General features: G+C 44.4%; 2 protein-coding genes across 2 annotated transcripts in view; both read left to right on the plus strand.

Moving 5' to 3' along the window:
- Hn (phenylalanine hydroxylase) overlaps window positions 1-24,970 on the plus strand; it is a 105,213-nt gene that overhangs the window by 17,915 nt on the left and 62,328 nt on the right. The window lies entirely within an intron of this gene.
- LOC144142299 (uncharacterized) lies at window positions 17,740-23,114 on the plus strand. The gene has a single exon (XM_077673695.1). The coding sequence runs from the start codon at window positions 18,168-18,170 to the stop codon at window positions 19,428-19,430; it is 1,263 nt and encodes a 420-aa protein (XP_077529821.1). The 5' UTR covers window positions 17,740-18,167; the 3' UTR covers window positions 19,431-23,114.

Consider the following 24,970-nt stretch of genomic DNA (forward strand, 5'->3'; position numbering starts at 1 on the left):
AGCTACGACGACAACGCGCGGTACTAAAGTGCTCTGTACTTAATAGATACAAGGAGCTGTGGCCGAGCGCCGTTACTGCACCATCCAGGATAGCCGACGGGCGCGTTTATGGGACGTTGGTTCCAGTTCCCGCTGGAATGTTGCGTTTGAATGTTGATTTTATTAAACGAAGCGGTTTTTCTTTTATGTACCGGCCATCATTATAGAAATGCTGATGTAACGCAACTGGGATACTGCAGAAGAATTGAATGCTTATCTTTATTCGCCGAACTTCCCTAGGAATTGGGCATCTTTTTTCTGCCACACAAGCAGAAAGGGTATTAGAAACCCCAAATGTTCAAATAAACAACGTTGTGGGTTGCTTTAAAAGTCATTGTAAACGTTATTCCAGACACAAGTAAATGTCCATCGTTCAATTCTATGCGAGAAAACTTTGTACAACCCAGAATAAACTTTTTAACTGTTGCTACAGAAAAGATTGTGGTGGCTCAAAACGCTGGGCAAGGTTTCATAGACACCTGTGTTTGTCGCCTCTGCTCTTAGTCCCGTCCCTGCGCCGTCCAACTTCATGCAGTGAACTAACTAGCCCCGTTACAAACCCACCTACAGTAACTGTGCACTCTAGCGTCCTTCCGGAGACACACAATTCTATCACAATGGAAGTAAAACTTGCTTAGGGCTACGAGCAAACAAACCAAAAATATCCACCTACAAGTGCGCAAACAAAATTGCCCCGATAGGGATCATAATTTGTACTACGTCGCGTGGTCAGCGCGTCACACCTAATTTCTCCGAGACACCTCGGCGCCTCTCTAAACCTTTCTTGGGGCAGTAAATGTGGCAATAAGCGCTTGTTATCCGAACGCCCGGGAAAAAACGCCTTCCCTGTAGGCGCAAGCGAGAAACGACAGCGATGCCTCGAGCAAGCCAGCGTCCCAGGGGCTCGCCTGAGAGATAGACGGAAGCTAACAAGGTCGCTGTGATTATAGGGTTCCCGAGCTCAGCCGGGACCCCTGATTGGGCGGAGCCGTGTGGTCAGACAGTGAGCTGGACATAAACAGCGCCGCGTGGAGATGTCCATCTTCTCTAATCACCGAGACAGGCGCCTTGGCTGAGACAGTTTTTCTCAACCGGAGGGGCTCCAGCTGGTCTACAGAGGGAGACGTACTGCGTTGGTGCCACTACGCAGGAGAAGGGCTACGACATTCCGAACGTTCTCAGAAGTCAACATCGGAAGAAACAGTTGAGGCGACATGGACGCACGCACTAATGGCTCGAACGGTCATGGGGAAGAGGTAGGCCGCACTTTTTGTTTGGCTTATTTCACCAGAACGTGATCTAACTACACCACAAAAGCAAAACTCCCCCGTGTTTCTTTCATAGTGTATATACGTGGACCAAATTGAGGTATCACCAGACTTACTCATCTGAGTCGCGATGCGTAAAGCTTCCACGTTTCTTTGTTAACCACTTAAGATGGGTCTCCTTGAGGAACCCTTCAGCGCTGGAGGATCGAGGAGCAACATGTAATTTATGGTGAAGTACACATTATAAAAGCGAGAACAAAAATTACCTGACAATTAATTACGTTAACTTTCCACCTACTTGCCGTCATAGCATGGCCGTTAAGCGTCCTGCTACGACTTATATAGTACAAACTCGAAATAAGGCGGTTTTCCATCAGCTATCCATATGTGGTGAATACCCCGGAGGTTTCATGAAGTTCTCCACTCTTTCTAGTGTTTTTTGTTGGGAAAAACGTACTACAGATTACTTTTGTTGCTGAAGAACACAAACGAAGTTCCTCGGCAAAATCGGGGCTTTGACGTTATGCAAGACGATTACGCCAACGTGGCGTGTAGATGTGCGCAATCCGGTGCATACAACATGCTCCTAAAATTCGCTGTTAAACAGTGCAAACTTTTTTGTAGGCATCAGCATAATTCGGCCGTTAGTGCGAAAAGCATCGCTTGATATTTTTGCCGGCAGCCCGGTATTACCAACAAGTAGGACATTTTTTTTTGTAGTATAGAAGGCCGATTTCTCTGTATTATGTAAAAGGGTGTTTCACGCCAACCTCGTTTTTTGTCCAGACACGTGTGAGTACCGTTTATTTGTTGGTTACTTTTTGTGCATTTTTTTTAAATGTTTTTATACGTTTCTGCGCAAAGAATAGCAAAATTTCAGTAGAGTTTTCTCGAGCGCTTCACTTAGTGGCAATACAACTTTGTACTTTGAACGGCGACGCCACGACGAAGGCAGTCATTTTTTAAGTCACCTTTAAATTTGACTTTCTTCATACTTAGTGACTGCGACTGAATGGTTTTTCAGGAGCCCAAATAGTTAACCTCATTACTTTTATCGCATTTTGAAACCTATGTGGGCTGTCACTTTATTTTGTTGTATCATCCCCCCCCATACCAACAATTCGTAAAACTTTAAACGTTTGTAGCTGGGCAAATAATGAATATGCTCTCCATGCAGCAAAATGTGAACATATTTCCATAATCAGAATCCAGCAGCTTGAGTAACTATAATAATTGGAGTGCTGGTTCAAACTTTTCTTAAAACTATTTGCTTTGGATAGACCTTGACTAGCTCCGTTGGATCATTAGCTCGCCCAGTGACCATAAAGCTGATTTCGTCGCAATAAGACCTTTTGAAGATAAAGACATGCATTTGTGACGACCGCACTTTAAGATTGTGGTATTACTGGGATTTCGATAATGACAAAAACATTGTGGTATTATGAAAAACCCACACCTTTTTATTTGCTTCTTCTAGCGTTCCATCCTCGCCTTTAGAAATTCTAAGCCCTTTTTTAAAGATAAGTAGAATATTACGCCGCCAACGCGTGCCACAGAATCCTGCAGGAAACTTTGTATTGCAAAAGATGAACAGGTGATAACAAGTGATAACTCGGTACTTTTATTAGCACGTGCTCATTGAAACGCCGTTATTTCTGTTATTTCTGCGTTAATGCTTAGAAACAACCTTGTTTTTCACGGATCTTTTTCTGCTTGCATGGACTGTTTTGCTTTCATTTACTGTGTCAAGCCCATTAGGGGCTGGGGCTGTCGACGTCTCATGTCGTCGTCGTGTTATGTCGTAGTATCATGTAGCCACAGCAGTTAGATAGAAGCAACTTTATTTAGTCGCCTGCAGAGCGACACCACGATTAAAGCACCGGGGCACTTGTTTTCCAATGCCTCGCGCTATAACGGAACGCGTACTAAAAGGACGCACCGGGCACTCGTTTTCCAAGGCTTTGCGTTAGAGCACCTCGAGATTCATAGACACGAGACTTGGAGAAAAACTTTATACCTATACCCCCCATCGGTTTCATTTCCGTGGGCAAAAAACGAAAAAGCACCAAGAATGCACTCACAGACTGCATGCTTCGCCCTTCTCCAGGTTTCTCGTCAGTGGACATGAGCCGGAATTTTTTTTTGCCTATTATGTGGCCTGCAGGGTGGAGGTATTAGATATTTCCGTAACGAGTGGCAGTTGAATTGTTTATAAACAGGACAAAGCATTTATTGACGTAGAGTAACTAATCACACATCTGCACTTCGTTGCTACAAAAATAACTGTTCTAAAAAGCGACGTGGAAGAGTCAATACCAAATATACAAGCCGCCTAAATCTTTATTCAACCCACATCCGTCATGTCAGTCGAGGCATGCTTCCATCTATAAAACTGCAGCGTCGTATGAAGCACTCAAAGTGAGCTTCCATCCGTCGCCATAAGATTTCTATTACACGGGTTTACTACTTCAACTCGCAACTTTTGTTATTCGCTCGTAAGTTTCGGTCTTTTCAGCCTAAGATTGAGAAGTAACTATCCTTAAGCCCTTTTTGCGTCTCCAGGATGCGCTACAACTTATGCCGGGTTCCGGCTGGTGCCGCCACTATCGTAATACCTTTAAAAAATGACGACATTCCTTGTCTCAGCCAACGGAACTGCGTGACACGCAGGTTTTTTACGTCCGTAGATCGCGATATGGCTTTTGCGTCTGTAGCCTGAACATTGCCTTATCCCCTTTCTTGTAGTTGTATTTACGCGTCTGTATGCCACATCTTTATTGCGCACACCATAATTTCTTGGCCAATTACAGAAACGTAGGTCGTACTTGAAAGCATGGCAAGGAAGTACTATCTTATTGCTGCGATGTTTATGCTTCGTCGGGTGCGTCGAAAAGGTCGAGTTTATCTTCATTTTCCGAGTGTAAAGTCGAACAAAAAATGAGGCACCGCCCGTCCTTTAACTTCGATTGCAAACATGGCCAAGCCAGGCATATAAACACCTCGTCACCCTTTGCGAAAAGTCGATAGACTAAGCTACTGAAAGCCGTTCCGCCTACACAGGAGTTCTTTATGTGCATAGGTATAGCTAAACAGAGATTCCTTTGAAGAACTGTGCTGCGGTTCCGCAAAAAAAAATTTCTGAATTGATTTTTTCTTGGAATCGGGAGATTGATACCAGCACAATGCGTTTCGAAGGGAAGTAGACTATTTTGAAGGGAATATTACTGGATCGCGACAGGTTCAACGATTTCACGGAGTCTCTCTCTCACAACGCTTTTCAGCTTTCCAGGACCGTGAATATGGGAAAAAAGTGTGTTTGAGGCAAAAGTTAAATGCAGAAGTGAAAACTGCAGCGTTAAATACACTCAATGTGCTCGTATGGTGTATGTTAGAGACAACAAAAAAACTGATTATAACATGGTGCTATATAACTGCTTGCTTTATATAACATAAGTGCTAGTTGCAATGCCATACCATTCTGCGTTTGGGAAGCTGTGGGTGTTCCCGCGTTTTGCTGTTTTCGCTTGGCCAAATGGTCTCATTCGATCAGCCCAAGGAGGCTTGAGCGTAACTTGAAGCTTGTAAAAAAAGGTGCAGGCTCCAAAAAATGGCAGTTCATTTTTTCTGCGTTACGTATGTACTTCTGTTTCCTCAGAGAAAACATCAAATGTGAGCTCCCTTATTTTAAAAATAGTCGCGGTTTTTTATGAAGTGCGATATAGCAATGAGTTTTCATGTACAATTCATTGTTTTTCTTAAGGTTTTATTCGGAGTGTCTTTCTGTGTCTAAGCCACGTTTTCCCCCATACCATAGGAACCCATCAATATCACTTATCAAACTAAGATTTCTCAATCACAGGAATCGTATGTATTCACATTAGAGCACTCAATGGCGCGCTCATTAGGAGGGACGCGATCTCTTAAAACACAAATGAAAGCCCGTTTTTCTATCCCAAAATCGCAATTCTTTATTTACCAGATGAACTTGGTTTTAGAGCCCAGTAGCCCTTCAAAACACTGACCATCAATGCTTAAACCTCCTAATTTTTACCGTCAATGTAGTCCTAATACAGTGCTTGCTCATACTGAGTTAAGCAATACCAACAGTGCTTGTACGCATGTCATGAACGCAAGACGAACCAACGACTCTAAAGCAGTTCACAGAACTCAAACTGCCATCATCTTGATTCCCTAAATACGTCCGCCCTCCCGTTTCACTTTCGCTTTCTCTCTATTCCTTTATTCTTTTAGACGTTTCGCCTGTCACGCAAAACGGATAGCAAAATAGGCTCTTGTCTGGCTAACATCACTCTGTTTCTCCTACCTTATCTAATTTCTTGTCATTGCTAGGCTATCATGTGGTTACAGTCCCTCCTAAGTAAAAAAACTCGAGCATGTTCGGTAAATCATCCTAAAAAGCTGTGACCAATAACAATAACATGTTAGTCTGGTTGGCTTCATTCAAACATTATTGGAACGAGGAAAGTCGAAGGCTCCGAAACATTTCCGTAGTTGTCACAATGTGTTTTTCTATTATCGTATATGGGAAGAGAACCCTTTAGAGGTTATTGTTTTGTTTCCATGTACTCCCTTAATTTCGCATGGACCCGAATTTAGGGCGCCATCTTTGCTTCTCCCCTCTCAAACACTAAAACAACACCCAATAACAATAAAATTTTACCTTAAAACATAAACTCGCCGCCTACTCAAGCTTTAAATTGGCCATTTGTACGGGCTGGAGCTGTGTTACAAATCGTCGAATGGTTGGGTGCTTTGAGCAAGTTTTTTATTATACTTTAAGGTTCATATCAGGCTACCTAATGCCCAAGATAGCGCCGCAAAGGCGTATATGGAACAGCAATTACAGCGCATTGGGATAACTGTAAACCAGTGCAGTAAAGTGTGAAAGCCCCATAGAGCAGAGGCACAAAGACGGGCACTACTGCTTTCTTTTATGTCCTTGCAGATTTTTTAATTAGAGCAACTCGACTATGTAACGCGCATTACAAACCTACACTTGCTATAACTGCCGTATTTTTCACATAAAGAGCGGGGTAATAGGCCAAAATTTCGTACAAATTTTTATTTCCGTGTAATAAGATGCAAATATACGTGCTACGTTATTGAGCCAAAAGGATTATGGGGATGCTCAAAACAATCTTTTAAGGTATTAGGTTTTTGCGGGATTCTTTAGATTGACAAATTCGCCGTATCAAGACGCAAGCTTTCCGTGTTGGCCTCCGTTTTCATGCATTTAAACAAAGATGACTTCACTTTTCTCGTGTAGCTAAATGGTTTAGGAACCATGAGTCGAATTCCTTCTAAACCAACATATTTTTAAGAAATCGCCAGGCGCACGATTGTATAAACAATTATATCTGTTCATCTCTCCTCTTTTCTTGTGTAGACTGAAGCTTCAGTTTTGGAGGTCAAATCATCAAAGTTAAATATCTGGCGTATTTTCCCGTTAACACAAAGACGACTCAAACAGGTTATACTTTTTTTGGAGGGAGGGGGGGGGGGCATTAGCTTTTTGTTTTACGCAGTCTGTTTTATAGCCACTGTTCGACGGTAATTTGTAAAATTAGTAGCGTTAGGCCGTCTGGCAGCATTATTATGGTAGCAATCCGAATTATCCGAGTAGGCTGCTCTTCTCTGCAGGCGACGGCAGACATCATGTTTATTCCATGAGTGCTTTAAGCAATATTGGCAATCTTTCAACAATCTTTCAACAATCGAATGTAGCTTGCTACATTCATTAGGATTCTGTAGCAGCCCTTTCTGATAGCTCTAATATACACACGCAACGAAGCTTCCGAAATCAGGAACAGACCATGGAATAGCTATAAATGAGGCTACTGTGAACATTGGAGTTGCAATTAGAGCTTCATTTAAGGAATTAGTGAGTCAACTTGAATCATTAAACGGCCAGAGTAAGGACACAAAAATACATTTGGTTTTCCCTTCTTTCTTTTTAGATATTTTGTTATCTGTGATTGTTGTATTCGGCGCTTATAAGACATTTGTATTAGCCCGCAGGGCGAGAAAATAATGACGCAAAGACATGATCCCTTGATATAGCCAGGCTTTTCTGTTTCTTGAGATAAGTTTGAGTCATCCTCACATTCTTCGAGCCTTTGCCGCAGATGTTTCCAGCTGCGATATATTTCTTTCATTGCAGTAGGATTCAACGTGGTTTAACACGGCTTCCCCAAAGCGCTATCACAAGGAAAGCTCGTATGTTGCCTATTCAGATAACACCAAATGGGCACGTGCCGGTAGTCTAAGTTCAGACGAATGCTTCTGTGTCCTGATGAAATCTCGAGATCTTGATGCGTCACCCTCCAGGGTCATATGATTTCCCTTGCGACGTCTAGCCAGACTGGCGGGCGCGTCTTGATGAATTACTGCGTTGCGGAAACTTGATCTCCTTGAACTTGGGCGATTATCTCCACTGGCAGGATACCGACGTCCGGTATCACCCCTCGGTGTCAGTGGCAGCTTTACGGAAAATAAAATAGAGGGAAATATAAGCACGACGGAAAGGGATAACACTAAAAGGGTACCACCAAGCCGCTCATTCTGTGTGGGAGTTTATTGGTCGTATTTCGAGAATATATTTTATGCAGCTTTATTTTCCTTTGTGCATGACAAACGCGCCTAGGTACCGTATTACTGGTTGTTCCCCTTGTTCATTGAAGTGACCCTGCAACACTTTCGCTAGACGCTGTCACTTTTTCCTTCGCGCCTGGAAGCACTGCGAAAGCTATAGTTATCGCCAGCACGGAGCCGCACTGCGTGATATTCTCGTCGCACCATACACGCCTTCCATCCCTGCTGTGTTTTCGTGGCTTTATTTTCAAAGTTGCTATCGAAAAGCGTTCATTGCTGCAACAGAAGGTAAACCGGCCAACATCCGCTACATCGCCTCAGTGACGTAATTCGGGCCGTCTAAGAACGTCAAGACCGGGAAAGAGAGAAAAATCCTTTGACCGAGTTTCCAACTTATCTGATGAGCTTAGAGCAGTAATTTTTAGCTAACGTACTTTGCGATCGTCTAATCCAACTACTGAATGTCTTGGGTGACTACGTTCTGCAAGCATTTAAGATTTCAAAAAAAAAGTTGCAAAAACTGTTGCAGGGTTCCTTTAAGACTCGAATTCATTCAGGCGCCGTGGAAACGGCGCAGAACTGTATGAACTGCTGATCCGCAGAGAAAAACCTAAATTCCGATGCCATCGTTTGAAGTTAAAATTTCGAATTTAAAAGGGGCAAAAAGTTGTTTCCAGAGTACGTTTGGACCCATTTTGTAGTTGCCTTATTTATTTATTTTTTCTTCTTGCTTCTTTTATTATTCAGGTCGCATTACTCCCTTCTTTCCTTCTTTCTTTCTTCCTTCCTTTCTTTCTTTCTCTCTTTCTTTTTCGTCCTTTCTTTTTTTTTGTTTACCTCCTTCCACGTATCTCTTGTGTTATTTTTTTATTTTTTTGTCATTTCTTGTTTTCTTTGAGTACTGGACCCTTACAGGCTGAAGTGACTTCGTTTAGCTCATTTTCCTACTGTCTCCCTTTCCTAAGAAATAAAATAGCCTTTGTATTGGCAGTGCATAACTGCAAATCTTTATGTTCCAGAGGAGACGCTATTTCGAGTAGTATATCGAAAACAAAGTTTCTGTAAGCGTAACTATTTCGCACCTTCTGGTGTAAGCAACCATACATTAGTCCTTCGCAATTTCCGGTTCACAAATAACGCGCCCTCTGCAGAATGATTTTTTGTTGTTTTCTGAAATCTAAATCGTTTACGGAATAAAAAATTGACCCATTCCCGAAGTGTTCTTTCACGATACGATTGTTTATTTCTTGTATAGGAATATATTTGGATGCAGTACGTTGTCAACTAAGTGGTTGCTTGGGAATTTAACGTGACAACCTGTTTTCGATGAAACGCTGTTCCTAATCGGAATGCAAGTATTCGCTCGAATTGCAGTATTTAAGGTTGTCGTAAAACGTGACCTAACCTGTAATGAACGCTTACAGTCTGAGGAAACCGCGAATTGCATTGCGTCAGCGCCGTGCTCCGCATTCTTCCCGACGAGCAGTCAAGGCCTCGAAAATGTCCCGGGGGCAGTTCTTACCCGTCCTTGGCCGTCGTAAGAAATCCCCTACGTTGCATCAGAAATTCCTCGCACTCCTTGTCGCCTGTTCTCTCTGTGCTCCAGAAACCGCATAGCGTGACAAGGGGTCCTTAACAGCTGCCAAGTAGCCGTCAACGTCGAGCGCATGTAATCCACAACGGTAAAACCGGCTGTCCTACCGTCAGACGGCGTGTGATAGCGGGTGCTAACGCATAAATCAGCGTCTCGGCGCTACTCCTTTCTTTGCAATTTTTACGCCCAGGAGTTGGTAGGGCGAGTACAAAAAAATGCAAAGTGTAGCCAACAGGAAACCGAGATCACTTCCAGGGGGACAGTCCGGAGTTGCAGGTTGTGAGGTTTCGAGGGACGCCGTGCTTGCACGTGCACGCGTGTGGTGAAAGAGAGACGATTCCAACGAATTGTCTAAAAGTAAAACATCCCGCTCCAACCAGTTTTTTGTATACTTTAGTCCACCAACGGCTACTGTAGCACAGAAAGTTGTGCGTACTTTTTTTCTGTTTTGGAAGGGTAGAAAGTATGATTCGGCGAAGCATAGCTTACCGCAGTTCACTCCCTCTTCTCGAGGCCGGCTATTACCTATGATCTGCTTTGGTGTAGTTTGCCGAGAGGCGTGGCTTAAAGCAATGCAAAAAATAAACGTTCCAATACAGCGTGAGTGAAGTACTTGAAGAAGCCCGGTAGGAAAGAAGGGGAAAAAATGACATGTGGTGGCAGCGCGCCACATTTACGAGGCTAACGTGTGTGCAGTCCCTTTACCCTGAGGTTGTGGTACCGTCGATCTGACTTCATTCCGCATGCGTGGAGGTAACGCTCGGCTCGTGGAGGCGAACTGTTCTCACTCTGTGTGGAGTGACCGCGGGGAGCAAGCTGCTTCCGAGGTAAGAGTGCTCTACAACCGCGAACATAGCCGAGAGCGCGGGATGCCACAGTTATCTTGAAAGCGGTGGTTTTGTTTTCCTAAACGCCCTTCCGCTGCGAATTTTCTCTATGAAGTTGTAAAGTTATTTCTCGTAAAACCTTGTATTTTGTTTATTGTGTCTTGAGAATCGCACAGTAGAAGATCCTCGTTTTTTTATTAGATTTTCAGTGTACAGAGGAATGGAAGAACTAAAAGTTCTTAATCCAAAACCTTTCACAGCCGGTAGCAATTTCAGATCAGTCTCTATTTACTGAGTATGAGATTTTGTTGGCCCCACCAACCCCGCGCGGACATACTGGGGCATTCGTTCGTGGTCACCAAAGAGAGCGTAGTTAAAGGGAAAAGAATAAATCTATGCTTGTTTGTACGTCCTGCGTTGTAAACTCATCCACTACTCCTCACAAACTAAAAACCATAACAAAGGCTACATTGTTTTTTAATATATTGGTGTAAATGTGCGGTTTTGCCGACGAGTTTTGTAGCCTGTTGCAAAGGCCCTGGAGGTAATCCAGGCGAAATCCTTAACGCTATGAAATATGTGTGCTATCGTACACCACGCAGGCGGTCGCACTTTGCACATAACTCCCGCGGACGACTATCAGTAAAATAATATTGTTAATGAGACCCAGAAGACTATTGGGTACCAGCAATCTATAATTTTCAGCTATTTATTTTTTTCCATTGGTGCCCATTTCTGCTACATTCCGTCGCGGTGGCTGACCGAAAAAGGATGAAATCTAATTAGCACGTGGTAGGAATGTGGATTTATTTTGCCGCTTTGCCCAAGTTTTCGCCTGCACGTCACGTTTACACCGAAGTTTTATTTTGGCATTTTATGCACTTTACTAGTTTCTGAGGGAAATGGGATTAGTAACATATTTAGAGAATCAGCTCCTACAAAGTTTCCCGTAATCGCGGCAGCGAGAAAATACATCAACCCGTCTTGTGTAACAGTTTTGTATACTTTAGGGGCGATAGATTCATGCCTCGTCTTTTGAGAACGCTATACATCATACACCTAACCAGAAATGAATCATAAATAAACATTCTAGCCAGCGGAAACAATATAACACACGACTTCATGATATCGTAGCCAAAAAACTGTTTAAAAAGTCATAGATTCGCTTTCAACTTTATAGTTCTGTGAAACGACCCACGGATTGGAAGCCTCTTATGAGTGCTCGTGAACCCGAGCTCGAAATCTTGTGCAATGTTTGCGTGTCTTCTCTTGTATGCTCCCCAGGTCTTTTATCGGTTTTCTGGTTTTCTGAGGGGCGCAATAAATAGAGTAGCAACCGGTTGTTTATACTTTTTTAGCTGGAAAAAATTAGAGGGTGGGTGTATTCCCCAGGTTGCAACAAAAACAACGGAGGAACTCCCGTTTTCAAACGTACAAAGTAGTTTTCCGAAATGTCCTACTAGGATATGGGACTTTATTCCGCAGCGTTACATTTTTCTCGATTGCTTGGTTATAGGGTTTCACGCGACGAAGCTGCACTTGTAGTATCAGGCGCACCGTAATCAAGGGCTCCGGTTTATTTTTGACACCTATGGATCTTTAAAGCACGCCGAAATCTAGAACAGACGGCCGTTTTCTTCTCTTTTCGCCTAAATCAGAAAAGTGGCCGCCACGGCAGGGAATCGAACCCGCGTCCTTCGGCACAGCAGCAAAACGCCTTAGCCACTCAATTAGTGCCGCGGAAGTTAAATAATTCTGATGTTTAATCAAATAAGGGAGTATAACGTAAAAAAATTCGGGCGCGGAAACTATTTCGCTGGAGCGCACCGTAATACCAACTAATGATTGAGCCATAATGCTATTAAAATAATTTAGAACGGGCCAGATTCGAATGACACGTGGAATCATCCAAACCAGAGCTTCTTAATGCTACACTAGGTCCCGCCTGGATCATTAAGGCGCGGTAACACTAGCATGATGGTCGGCAGATTCGGTCGGTTGACACCACGTCGGTAGGCCTATGGTGGATATGTCAACTGCTGGACGGCGATTGTCGGCAAGAAAGACGGCGTCCCGTTGGTGTCTTCTGAGTTTAGGCAGATGTTCTTGTGCCTCATCGGTGCCTCATCATCTCCTCTAATAACAATTCATCTCTTTCCATTTTCGAGGGCGCCTACAATCTCACTTTCTTCCTTGATGTTAGCGCTTTGTTTTAATGCTCGCTTCCGCTTTTCTATTATAGGAGGCTTTTTACGATGCATTTTGAGAACCCAAGATCGGGGGGGCGAGGGATATAGCTGTGTATACAACGTTCGATACTGAATGAATGACCGTGGCACCCAAAGTGGAGCGTAAAACGCTAATAGGCGTTGACATTTGTCTATAATTGCGCCTTAATTGAAGTACTCTTCAAAGTGGCAATCCGCAGCTGCGTACTGATACGTGGCCCTTCGGGGCAGCGCTGCTTCTCTCCGAACCTTCTCTGCGGCTTCCGACTGGTGCTTCCTTTACACGGCTCTTTATTTTCGTTTAGAATTCCCTGTTTGTGTTTTTATGGCAGCCAGAGCCTCACGCTTCTTAGCATCAAAACGCTATGCACAGGTTAGGCGCGCTCAACTTCCGTATCACAACTTCAGTGAACCCCTTTTAAGGACTGGGATGTCTTGTGGAACTGAACTTGCTGGATAACCTTTTGTGGCAGATTTTGGTTAACGAACCCAAAGGGACCCTGCAACGCTTTTTCCGGCTCTTTTATATATAATAATGAATAAAGAATGTAGTCAAGTAACACAATCAGTGGTTAGGTTAAGGAGTCATAGAGTATTTCAGCCAAACATTCGTGCTCTATGCCAATCAGATAACCTTGAAACTTCCTCAAAAAATGATCCTTTCTTTCCCAGTCTTGGCGTTCTTTGACTGCTCGAATTCCGTTTTTACAGCGGTCTAGCGGTTATCGGCTGGCTTTGCTCCAGTTGCAGCAATAAACGCATTCTGTCTTCACTTTAAAAAGACAGCCACACAAGCAAAGCATAAACGGAGAGCGCATCTGGTGCGACGAGGAAATCACGAAGTTTAGCTCCGCGCTTGCGATAACTTAAGATTTCGCATTGCTTCCAGACGCGCAAGAAAGAGTGAAATCGTTTTCCTTCAACCCTTTTCCTTCAAACTTTTCCCTTCAAGCCTGGAAGCACTGCGAAAGCTACGGTTATCGCCAGCACGGAGCGCAACTGCGTGATTTGCTCGTGGCACCAGATACGCCTTTCGATTCGTCTTTGTTTTTGGGGATTTATTTTTAAAGATGCCCTCGAAAAGCGTTCATTTCTGCAACTGAAGAAAAACCCGCCAAGAGCCGCTACGTGGCCTCAGTGACTTGATTGGAGCCACCGAAAAATGTCAAGACCGGAAAAGAGAGAAGAATCTTTTGGGCGAGTTTACAAGTCATCTGATGGGCGTAGACCTTTAATGTTTGGCTGAGGTACTTTGCGACTCCATAATTCAAGTACCGGGTGTGTTGGGTGGCTAAGTTCTGCAAGCATTTAATATTTCAAAAAATGTTGAAGAAAGTTTTGCAGGGTCCCTTTAATATCCCTTACCCACTTTACCATTTCTTCTTCTCCTTCCCTATTCTTTCAGTCATTCCTAGATCGGCTGGAAGCTTGGACTTTGGGGCGAAGCCTACTTTTTTGGCTGCTCCGGGAGAACCTTTATAACTATGATCAAATCGGGGTGAACTGTAAGAGAGATCCTAGCATTGACCCTTCATAAACGCGGGAAGCACCAAAGAACCTGAATCTGATCTGATCTGATCTGTATTATCGCCTGCTGTTGTCCTACTCCTGAGGTGGTTTTGAAGCAGTATGTACCCAACTAAGCCAAAGTCAACCTGTGATAATTTGATCCATTTTTTTACGATTGTTCGTGAAATGTCTTTAGTAATTAATGCATTATGCCTGCACCGTTTTGATAGCACGCCCTTGTGGGCATTAAAAATACCTGTAGGACATTTCTCAATGCACTTAAAAATGTCAGTCTGGTTATCTAGCCTGGAGTACAAAGCTTTCTAGTCACCGTTTTTCCCCCTTCACCGGTTACAAAGGAAATGAACACGCCCACGAAAGTTGGCGTTTACAAATGCGAATATTTGTGAGCACATTTGAAACGCAAGGGCAAAGCAGAAGCAGTGCACGTAAACATGTGACAAAAATACATGGATGACAGCTTCATAGTAAGTGCAGGTCCGCAGACCACCACGAAAGGAGGGACGAATAAAACTTGCGCGAATACATTACACTCCACTTGATGAAACCTTTAGGCGTGCAGAACTCGTCGAGAAAATATGGGCTGTTTGAGAAGCAACAGTATAATAAAGTTCTGTTGCTGCGAACAATTCCGGATTCCAGGAGAAAAGATTTCGCGACTGAGAAGAGTGAGAAAAGAGACGAAAAAGATGTTTTCTTCAAGGAGCCCGATGCTCCTATGTTATTAAACGTTCAGCCTAGCATGATGTTTGTGTTGCTTTGTGAACCGCTGAGACGGCCGTCGCGCTTACCAGTCTTCACCGGCTCTCTGATGCTTGTCTAGATATAGACGGTCTTAGCACATGAAGTAGTGAATAAAAGACACAGGCTATTTTTCTCAGACGCCCATACTAGCACCGCATTTCGGTGAACGTTTGGCGCTTCAGGAACGCCCTACGGGTGTTTAATCTTACCGAGAAAATAGGATTGAACGCTATTCAATTTGCTGCCTCAATTTGTATCCCCCTGTATGGTTTGCGACAGGTCGAAAACACGAACAGATTTAAACCAACCTGCTCTGTTTGGAAAATAAAGGCTTGCGAGCAGAGTGCACGTTTCTTGAACTCCATGTCTCCAATTTAGTGCGGTGCAAGGCTTCGTAAGCTTTAAGTTTTGTTTCATCTGTGCTGCTATTTGTACTTCCTTCCGACTAAGTCTTTCCTCCACGTCTATTGTTAGGGCTGTTCCACATAATGACATTCAACTGTCCGCATTGTAAAAGCAAAGACTGAGGCATATTGACTAGGCATTCTTTTGGGTACTTGCAACTTCTCTCTTAACCCTCTGCTCCAATGACCCGGACATTTCCTCGTCTATTTATTTCTTGTTCTCATTCCTTTTTTTCTGCTTCTTGTTTGTCGCCGTTACTCCCTTCACGTCCGAGCGTTTAGCTCCTCACGACCTGTCCACCAACCACGGCCCTGAAATACACCTCACCCGCTTACCCCCTCTCCATGCAACGACCATGTTTTAAGGCTTCCCGTTTCACGAGCACGAAATCATAGACAGCTAGCCTAAGCCCATTTCGCATTAAACTAAGGCGGCCACAATCCCAGTCGAGCACACCATAATGCGACGAATTCTACGCTTTGAACTAAAATGTCACCATAAATCTTGAGTCGGGTAGGAACCTCAGCGGAACCAGAGACGTTCCCGGACATTACGTGATGTCTCGAACGGGTCTTTATTGAAGTTTTCCTCAAAGTAGCGCGTCCGCCAGGATGCAGGTATTCAAGTCACCGTAGGGGAACCCGCCACCCCATGCTATTGGTCGCCGGTTCCCCGATGCTGTTACACTGGTGCGCCCCGTTTTAAAGCAAAGCTTTCTACCTTTACCATCCAACGCTTCCTTCGTGGCATGTGCAACAAAAAAACTCCCAACGCTCCTGGGGGCAATTTTCACTCACGAAGCACAGTGTAGGTGGCGTAGCGAATGGGTTACCCAGCGTTCCCCGCGCGCAAGTACTTCCTCAGAACAGCGGACGCGTCGGCGGGACGGCTTTGTCGTGTGGTTTAGCGACGGATGTTCTGGAGCTGTTTTAGCGCAGCTTCGCGTCCATTGCGCGCTTCCTTCGCACGGCTTGATTAACTTGTTCGAGAGCACCTCCTGGGAAAGCCTTATCGGGTGGCATTAAGTGGTCGTAAGGCATAGATACGTTGATGATGGGTTTGCAGGGCGGGAAAACCAACTGTAGAGACCACATACAGACATCGGGCCGCTGGAGAAACACTACATTTTGCGTAGTGGTTGCCGCTAATAGGACTCGGTTTTTTAAATTGGTAAATATCAATTAGGTTGTATTTTAAGACGTATTACAGAAGGTAAAAGGAGAAACGGGTTCTTATAAATTGAGAATATATCAGTTCAGTCAGCTTTCTCGCAATTCTGAAACTTACTAAACTAACTAATTTAAATCGGTATAAATGGCAATCATTAGGGGAGAGTCGGGAGGTTTGGGACGGTTGGAGGAATGGGACAGCTCGTTTATCTCTCCACGAGTTAGTTCAAACACGTTCATCGGCTGCTCACGAGATGGCGCTAGCATACCGATAGCCTGGCTGTAATGGTGGCCGTCTTCAGCGGATGGAGCTTTCTCTGACTACAACCCTTGTTTTTCACGTGTCAAAAGTAAGTATCCGCTTACTCAATTACACCTCCCTCAGTTTTAAACCGCCCTGCCTATGCTGATACCAATTTTTCTTCGAAAACACGCGTTAGGGTCGTACTTCATGCAATAACAAGTTTAGCTCTAACAAGAGAATTTTCGCCATTGAATGTATTTTTCGTTGGGCGAACCACCTGGGGAGGAATAAGACATTTGAGTCGCGGGTGGAATGGGACAGTGTCCCATTCCTCCCCACCATACGGCTGGTGCTGTGTCTAGCGAATACGCTTCAATGCTATGCCACTTTATTTCCGAAAGCAGTTATTTTTTTATTTGTTATTTAAAGTGTACAAATGCTTGGTGCCGTGATGTTAAATAACAGACAGGCTGTTTCTGCTACAGTTGACGTTAATACGCGCTAAACCAACGGGCATCATAAAAGGCAATGTTTCTCCAATAAAAAGGTGTGATTACTGTACACATTTGCGATAAGCCCGGAATAAGCACATGATTAGTAGGCAGCAATAGGAGTGCTGTTACGTGCATGCAAGGAAGTTAAGCGTGCTTGGTGTGCGTGAATATTTACATTTGCCAATTTTTGATCCATTTCCATTTTCAGGAAGATGCCGCGGGTTTACAAGAGGAAGCATCCCGACAGAGCTCGAACATCGAACAATTTAATCCTGGATGCTGTGAGATTGGTGTGCGATGAAAAGAAAAGTATAAGAGACGTAGCAGAAGCTTTCGAAATATCAAAATCATCGCTTGGCCGAGCAGTGAAGAAGTACAGAGAATGCGGTGACACAGGTGGCATCATGTTCAAGTCCAATTTGGTCTGCGGAATGGTCTTCACAACAGAAGATGAAGTACTCTTGAAAGAATATTTGCTGAAAGCAAGCAAAATGCACTATGGGCTTACGAGAATGCAAGTTCGTTCACTGGCGTACGAGTTTGCAACAGCCTTAAACCGGAAGTGCCCGGCGTCATGGGAACAGGACAAGGTGGCTGGAAGAGACTGGTTTATTGGCTTTATGGACCGCCATCACGAGCTATCGCTTCGATCGCCAGAAGCGACCAGTCTGGGTCGGGCAACAAGCTTCAATAAGAACAACGTCGATGCTTTCCTTTCAAACTGAAAAGTGTCTACGACCGATACAAGCTAACTCTGGACCGCATCTACAATTGTGATGAAACGGGCTTCACAACTGCACACAACTTACCAAAGGTAGTAGCAGCACGTGGAGAAAAGCAAATCGGTCAGGTTACATCCGCAGAACGCGGCGAACTGGTTTGTGCACTGTTTTGTGCACTTTTAATGCCATGGGAAACGCCCTGCCACCAGTGTTCATTTTTCCACGCGTGCGGTTTAAAGATTTTTTTCTCAAAAGGAAGGAAGCCTCGGTTTGGCAAGCAAGTCGGGATAAATGTCCACCGAACTGTTTTTGTTTGCATTAGAGCACACTGTGAGACATACGAAGTGCTCGAAGGAGGAACCAATTCTCTTAATTCTCGACAATCATGAAAGCCATGTGAGCATCAACACCATCAACAAGGCCAAAGAGAGCGGAGTCATCCTGCTGACCTTTCCCCCACACTGTAGCCACCGCCTGCAGCCACTTGATGTGTCCGCGTACGGACCATTTAAATCTCGGTACAACGCTGCTTGCAACGATTGGCTCATAAATAACCCCGGGAAGACCATCTCCATCCACAATGTTGCACAACTAATTGGATCCGCCTACGTATTAACGGTGACACAAAAGAACATAATCTCGCGCTTTCAGAAAACTGGAATTTGGCCTTTCAATAGCGAGCCCTTCACTTCGGATGACTACATGATGTCATCAGTCACTGACAGACCCGTAACGTCCGTAAGCGGAGAGGTGTCACGACAGACGGCCACCATCACCGAAAAAACGGACAGCGCAAGCCGACTGGAAAGTGATTTGAACTTTGAGACAAACGGCCATGGAGCTCGCAACGTCTCTACAGATGTCTTCCCACCTACTGTCGCCAACGCAGCCTCGACGTCAACTGCATCTCCCAGCCGGATTGTTCCAAGCGACCTAAGGCCCTACCCTAAGGCTGCACCGCGTGAGGCAGGGCAAAAAGGAAGGAAGAAAGGTAGGACGAAAGTCCTTACGGATACACCCGAGAAGCATGCGATTGAACAAGAAGCTGCAGAGAGGCTGGCACGACAGAGTCTGAACAAAAGAGAGCTTATCACAGCTAAGACTGTCGCCACTACCCGCCCAAAAAAGAAACGGCGACTTCAGAAGGAGTTCAGTTCTTCAAGTTCTTCTGTTGCCGTTGCATTTGATGATTCAGACAGTGAGATGTCGGGTTCCGATAATGAGAGGCGGGACATTTCTGAGGCCAATTGCTTAAACGAAAGTTTTCAAGTGACAAAAAGCGATTTTGTCCTTGTCAGATTTGGTAAGAAAAAATCTGACGTTTATTACACGGGTAGAGTCGAAAGTAGTGACAATATTGACGTCAGTGTCCAGTTCCTTCGAAAGAAAGAAGAGAGCTCAAAGTTTTACTTTCCTCCGCAGAAAGATATAGGGACTGTACCAATGACGGATATTGTGATGAAGCTGCCAGCGCCAAAAACTATTGGGGGAACGAAGCGCCTGCAAGCTTGCTTCAAGTTTGATGTGGAACTATCGGCTTTTAATGTCCGCTGAAGACGTTGGTACTGATACTTTACTGGCGTCCCATTCCTCCCAAAGGATGTCCCACTCCCCCTGAAGAGACGGGTGGAATGGGACAGATTTTAGCTGTTGGAAACTATTTTTTTGCAGTTGCGCTAGAAGTGGCAGTAACCCTTGTTTCTCAGAATTTGCGCAGCTTGTTTCGACTTGTACTATAATCCATCATCCATCTTTTTGCGTTCAAAATAAACAAAACAAAAAATGCATTTGTGAAAAGTGTCCCATTCCTCCCGACTCTCCCCTAAGCTCACATGACGAATTGTTTTGATGTCTGCGCTTGTGCCGCGCAGGGGTGTAGCCCCGAGCTAGCACATAGCACATAAGGATGGCTAGGCCTGTAGGCTATGATAGCCTGTCTCACCCTTCGAATAAAGCTTCTGTTCGTTTTCTTTGTGCCGATGCACGGCCGGGCTAGAGCGGCGGAAGCCGCGGCCGACACTACTGCGCTCGGGACACCGCCCCCGCGAATGCCAAGTAATGGCTGGCAGAATCTCTGGTTTCCCTCTTTGTAGAGCCACGTGTGTGAATTCAAGTGACGTCGCAAGGTAAATTGTTGTGGGTGTCGTTTAAATCTTTATTTTCCAACCAGATTCACAGCGTGGATTAGAGCCAATTTTTTTCGGCTTTAGCTAGTGCGGCGTTCAAGCGTTACGCGTTTTTGCAGTTTTCCTCGTCTGTCAGCTCCAGCGTCCAAACGCTTCCGGCCCTACAACTCGGCCTGAAATTAGCAGCTTTTCACGGCAATCAAGATTCTAGAGAGGCGTGTGTTCACGCAATGAGGTTGGTGCTCGCTTGCAGAAACCTAGCAGCCAATGCTCGCAAGCTCGTTTTCCTTGAGACATAGATCGGAAATCTTCCTGTTACGACGTTACGACACAGCTGCGTAGGCCATTATATTGTTTGGAAAAAAGCTTGGTTCTAGTTTATTTCTAGATCGTTTCTAGTGGTTCTTCTCTTCTTAAAAAGAATATAATGTCCATGAAGTCGTGTTATATCACTCGTAGTCCAAAAATTGCGCTGGAAACAAAAACGAAGGAACATGCTTAAAACAAGCTGTAGCACAACTCGCGATAATTTTTTTATTAGGCCCATCATCAAAATATATGCAATTCTAAGGCACACACGCCGTGGTGTAAGAGACACGAATGAAAGTGAGATGACCTTGTTCTGCCCTTATTTATCTATGAATGATCGATCACCGCAATATCTCATTACTGTGGGATGATAGATTCATAGCTAAGCTCCTTTTTGCGATACGACTAACTTCCACGATTTCCCGCACTTTTGCCTCATTGGGCATGTACGGTGTAGTGGTGTCAATAAAAATGGGACTACACTCACATATCTGGCAGTGAGTAGCCCAGCGATGGTGCACATTACACTTTAACGCTTGTATTTGCATCCAAGCTAAAGCGAAACATCTCTATGTTCGGCCGATATATAATCAGCCGCATCTGGTGTATGCACAAACTTCTGCGGATGCTTGATTGATGAAGCACTTTCGCTGCCCTAGGGTTTGTTTTTTCTTAACGGCATGAGAGATGCCAGAAAATTTATTTGGTCACAAAATATAATGCCTACTTCATAGCCGTTCTCTACGCTCTTGAAGGAATACGACATCCCATGAACATAAGCAATGACCGCCATTCTTTTTCTTGTTTTCCTTTCACGGCCTTCTCGGAAGTCGCTTGCAGACTCCATCTGCCCCGATGCCTCACGTTTTTACTTCGCGCAAACAGTAGGTATATCGCCATAGAAGCAACAGGCTTTCAGTTTGTTTACCTGTCGGTAAAAACGTGTGCCCATAGTGTGAATGCAAGATGTTCGAGAGCACCTTTTAGGCAGTAAGCTTCAATGCGACGTTTGGCGTTTTTTAATGCATAGACGAGAATCCGAGCTAATGCTTTCCTGACAGGGGTGAGAATGATAAGAAAAAATGGAAGGCGTGGAACCTAATCTCATATCCAAAAAGTGAATCGAATCACGATGCAGACGATTATAAATATAGATTACGCCATGGGCGCATTGCTTCACCTTTTTAATGTATTATCCGTGAAGGTGTTAGCAGCTTTTCTAGCGTTTAAAAAGGTTAAAAGGGTCCTCACTTATGCTGCGTAGTTGACTACTTAGTCGTCATGGTACACCTTGACTTTAACTATGTCCGCAGCGTATATTGGCAGCTTTTTAAACTATTCGGCCTTGAGCTAATATACACTTTCGGCTTGTGTAATAGTATAAACTTCGGTTTTGTGGCAGAAAATTCAGTTTTATGCCTTTCCATATTTTCTAGTCATTTTCACGTCGACCAAGCAAGTCGCTGGTGCGGTTGTTGTCTGCGCACTCAAAAATCTTGAAGCACGGCATGACAAACTCCTACTTAAAACCAGCATTTTTAAAATTCTTCATTCATACGTAAACGGGCTGAAAGCCTCGTAAATAGGTAAACAGGCTGAAAACCTCGCGCTTCCCTGGCCGCATCCTGTCAGCAGTAAGCGGGCCGTTATACATGCGGGCCACTCCTGTGCTAAAAGCTACTGCAATGAAGTTCATAGGCGAAAAAAATTTCACATTCCTGTTATTCATGGAATGTCGCATTTTCATAAGGGAGTGGACGACCGCTGTAAGGTTGGCACTTTATTCTCTGCACTGAAAATTTCGCCTAACATCTGGACTGCCGTAAAAAAAAAAAAGACAGCATGGACCAGGGGGTGCTTCATGTATCGCGCAATATCAGGAGTTCCTGCCTTTCAAGGTGTCTGTGTTTTGCATAATCTCTACCAGATGCGGCCGATAATATATCAGTCAACAAGGGTGGAGTTTGAGTTAGGCTGACGAACCCCAAAAGGCGTTGAATTGAACGTGCTGTACCGTCCGCCTACTCAGTACTAGGCTTGCCGGTGCAGTCCCGTATTTATTGACGTGACTACACCCTACATGCATAACAGGGCAAATTTGGGGCAAGTTGTCACAGCTTGCACTATCACAAAAAGGAAAAGAAAACATTATTCAGGATTCCGTCATCTTCAAGTCATCAGAAATCGTGTTCTTCGAGTAATTAAAGGTTGAAAGAATAACGGCTGCAACATCAAGGTATCCAATGTGGAGGCGTGTTTGTCATAGGATTTAATTTATTTTGGGGTTCTTTCTGAAAAAAATATGTTGGTTGCGAGTTGTCCTAAAGATTTATTCCCGTATATGAGTCTTCAGTCGCTCGTTGACCAACCTATTCTTGCACACTCTCACACCAGTATCTTATGTTCATCATAGTGAACTAGAATACCATGATAGCATGGACAGATGACAAATCATTATTCTTACGAAGACGTACGCAGCTAATGTTTATAACAGGTTTCTACCAGAACTGACCAATCTGGCTGTAGAACTGTCAACAATAAGCCTTGTTTGTTGTAGTGAACTGGAATTCCATGCTAGCATAGACAGGTGACAAAACATTCTTGCGAAGGCGTAGCCAGCTGATGTTTAGAACAGGTTTATACCTGAAGATCTGATCAATCTGGCTGTAGAACTGTCAACCAGAAGCCTTGATTTCAAGAGGCGTTCCCGACCCCTCCTTCGGCCACTCTGTAACACAGAATCAAAAATAAGCGAGCACAGACGATGGCAAGGAGCCATGCACGAGACGAACAGGGCCGGATACCTTGCAGTGCCGACGGGCATGGCAGGAACGTGATCTGGAAAGCGACCGGCGAGAAAGGGAGGCTAATAACTCGCCACACTCGACACAAGGGCCGCCGGCGCCCCTCATAAAGACCAGACACGTTCCGCAGCGCTGGACCCTGACGCACGCTGATCGATTTCGGAATACAAGATGACGGCCGTGGTGAGTTCGGAGCGTCTTGCGTCACGTTGAGGCTCCTATATATGTTTGACTATGCTGCCTCGCTGCCGGAACTTGTCTCTTCGTTGATTCTGTCAACTTGTAACGGTGCGGTGGAGTTTTGCGTCCTGGTTTAGTTGTGTTCCGGTCTGGCTCGCCGACTATGTCTGACGAGAGGATGTAACCCATGTGAAAGCAGCCGCCGCGAGTTTTGGTGACACCGCAGGAGGGGATAAAGGTAGTGCTGAATTAGTGCATGACGTTTCTTTTGTAGCCACCTGTTTCGGTGGCAGTGATGAAGTGCGAGCGCACGAAAAAGGTACAGCATTCGCGAAGGTATGGCAGTCGCGAATTACTCAAAAACAATATTGTGGTTGTTGTTGCTCTTCTGATTTTCTCACTCGTGCGCACTTACCCTCGTACGCTTAAGAATTGTGGCGCACAATTCGTAGCGATGTAGTGGGCGACCACTGAGATGCATGTAGTGTACGGGGTTCTTGACTATCAATGTTTGTGGAAGATTCATAAGGGCATCATTAAAACACTAGTAAATAACGCCTGAAATCCCTCAAGAGGCATTCGGGGTTTCGCGCATACACAGGTGAGCGAACACGGGCGTCGTCAACAAAGCACCACTTTAAATGCCATAACGGGTGTTTGCCGGGTGGGCTGACCCTCTATCTTTGTACGGGGAAGTTTGAAGATCTTTACCAACAATGGCGTATGGGAAGTGCATTAGGGCTCTATAGACGTGCATACGTGCCTCTGAAAGCCTGTTCCAGTTTACCCCTCAGAGTCCTAACTAGTTGGGCTCCTGTTTACGTGCAACAGTACACTCGAGCTCTCAGGATTCGTCCTTTGTGTGAAAGTAATCAGCTGCAAGACGCCAACTAATGATTGCAACGCAAAGTAGTAGTAGCTAGTAGCGTACCAAATTACGCTAATAGCGACAGCCCCGAAAAGTAACGAAGTTGTTCATGTCATCTTGAAAAAAAAGGATTTTAACAGCACATGCTTCTACTCTATATGAAATATTAGAGTAGTAATAGGAGATGAACATGTACTGCGGAAATATTAGCGTATTCCTAGCGCGAAGTACATGTAATGGTCTAAGTAAAAGCGAAAATTTCTTTAGGTTACTTCGTAAAATGTTTAGAGCTCACGGAAACCGAATAAGGTATTCTTTGTTGATCTTGTTCTTGGTGTACAAAAAGGGCGTTCCGTACCTTATTGTATTTCAGCAAATACTTGACGTTAAACGAGGAAGGCTTTATATAAGATAATGCGTAAGGAATTCCATGCTACCATTGCCCCGTTACAAAGGAAATGCACGAAAAACTTATTTAAATTAACAAGTTAAAACATAAACAGTAGTAAAGCCAATATGCATTCTCGCGGAGCTAATTCTTGTACAATTTGTATAGCCTAGTAACTTTTTATTTATATGGTCATTTACATATCTACATCTGGTGAAAATTATAGTAAGGAGACCAATGACCAATATTACCCAAAAGTTCGCAAACTTCAGAGAAGAAGCAAAAAAGTTTTAAAAAACAAAGGCATTCCAACATTAGGTAGCCACACAATTTCAGCCCACGACGAGAGTGCTAAAATTTTATATCAGGGTTAGGCAAATGCAGCGCTCAAGAGCAATGTTTTTCACCGTACCTGGTAC

The sequence above is a fragment of the Haemaphysalis longicornis genome, unplaced genomic scaffold (assembly GCF_048455015.1).
Source record: "Haemaphysalis longicornis isolate Haplotype H1 unplaced genomic scaffold, Haemaphysalis longicornis Haplotype H1 scaffold_6, whole genome shotgun sequence".
Classification (NCBI taxonomy): Eukaryota; Metazoa; Arthropoda; class Arachnida; order Ixodida; family Ixodidae; genus Haemaphysalis; species Haemaphysalis longicornis.

What these genes read in the sequence shown, in the direction of transcription:
- LOC144142299 (XM_077673695.1), top strand. Translation starts at nt 18,168, where the DNA reads ATGTCCACCGAACTGTTTTTGTTTGCATTAGAGCACACTGTGAGACAT.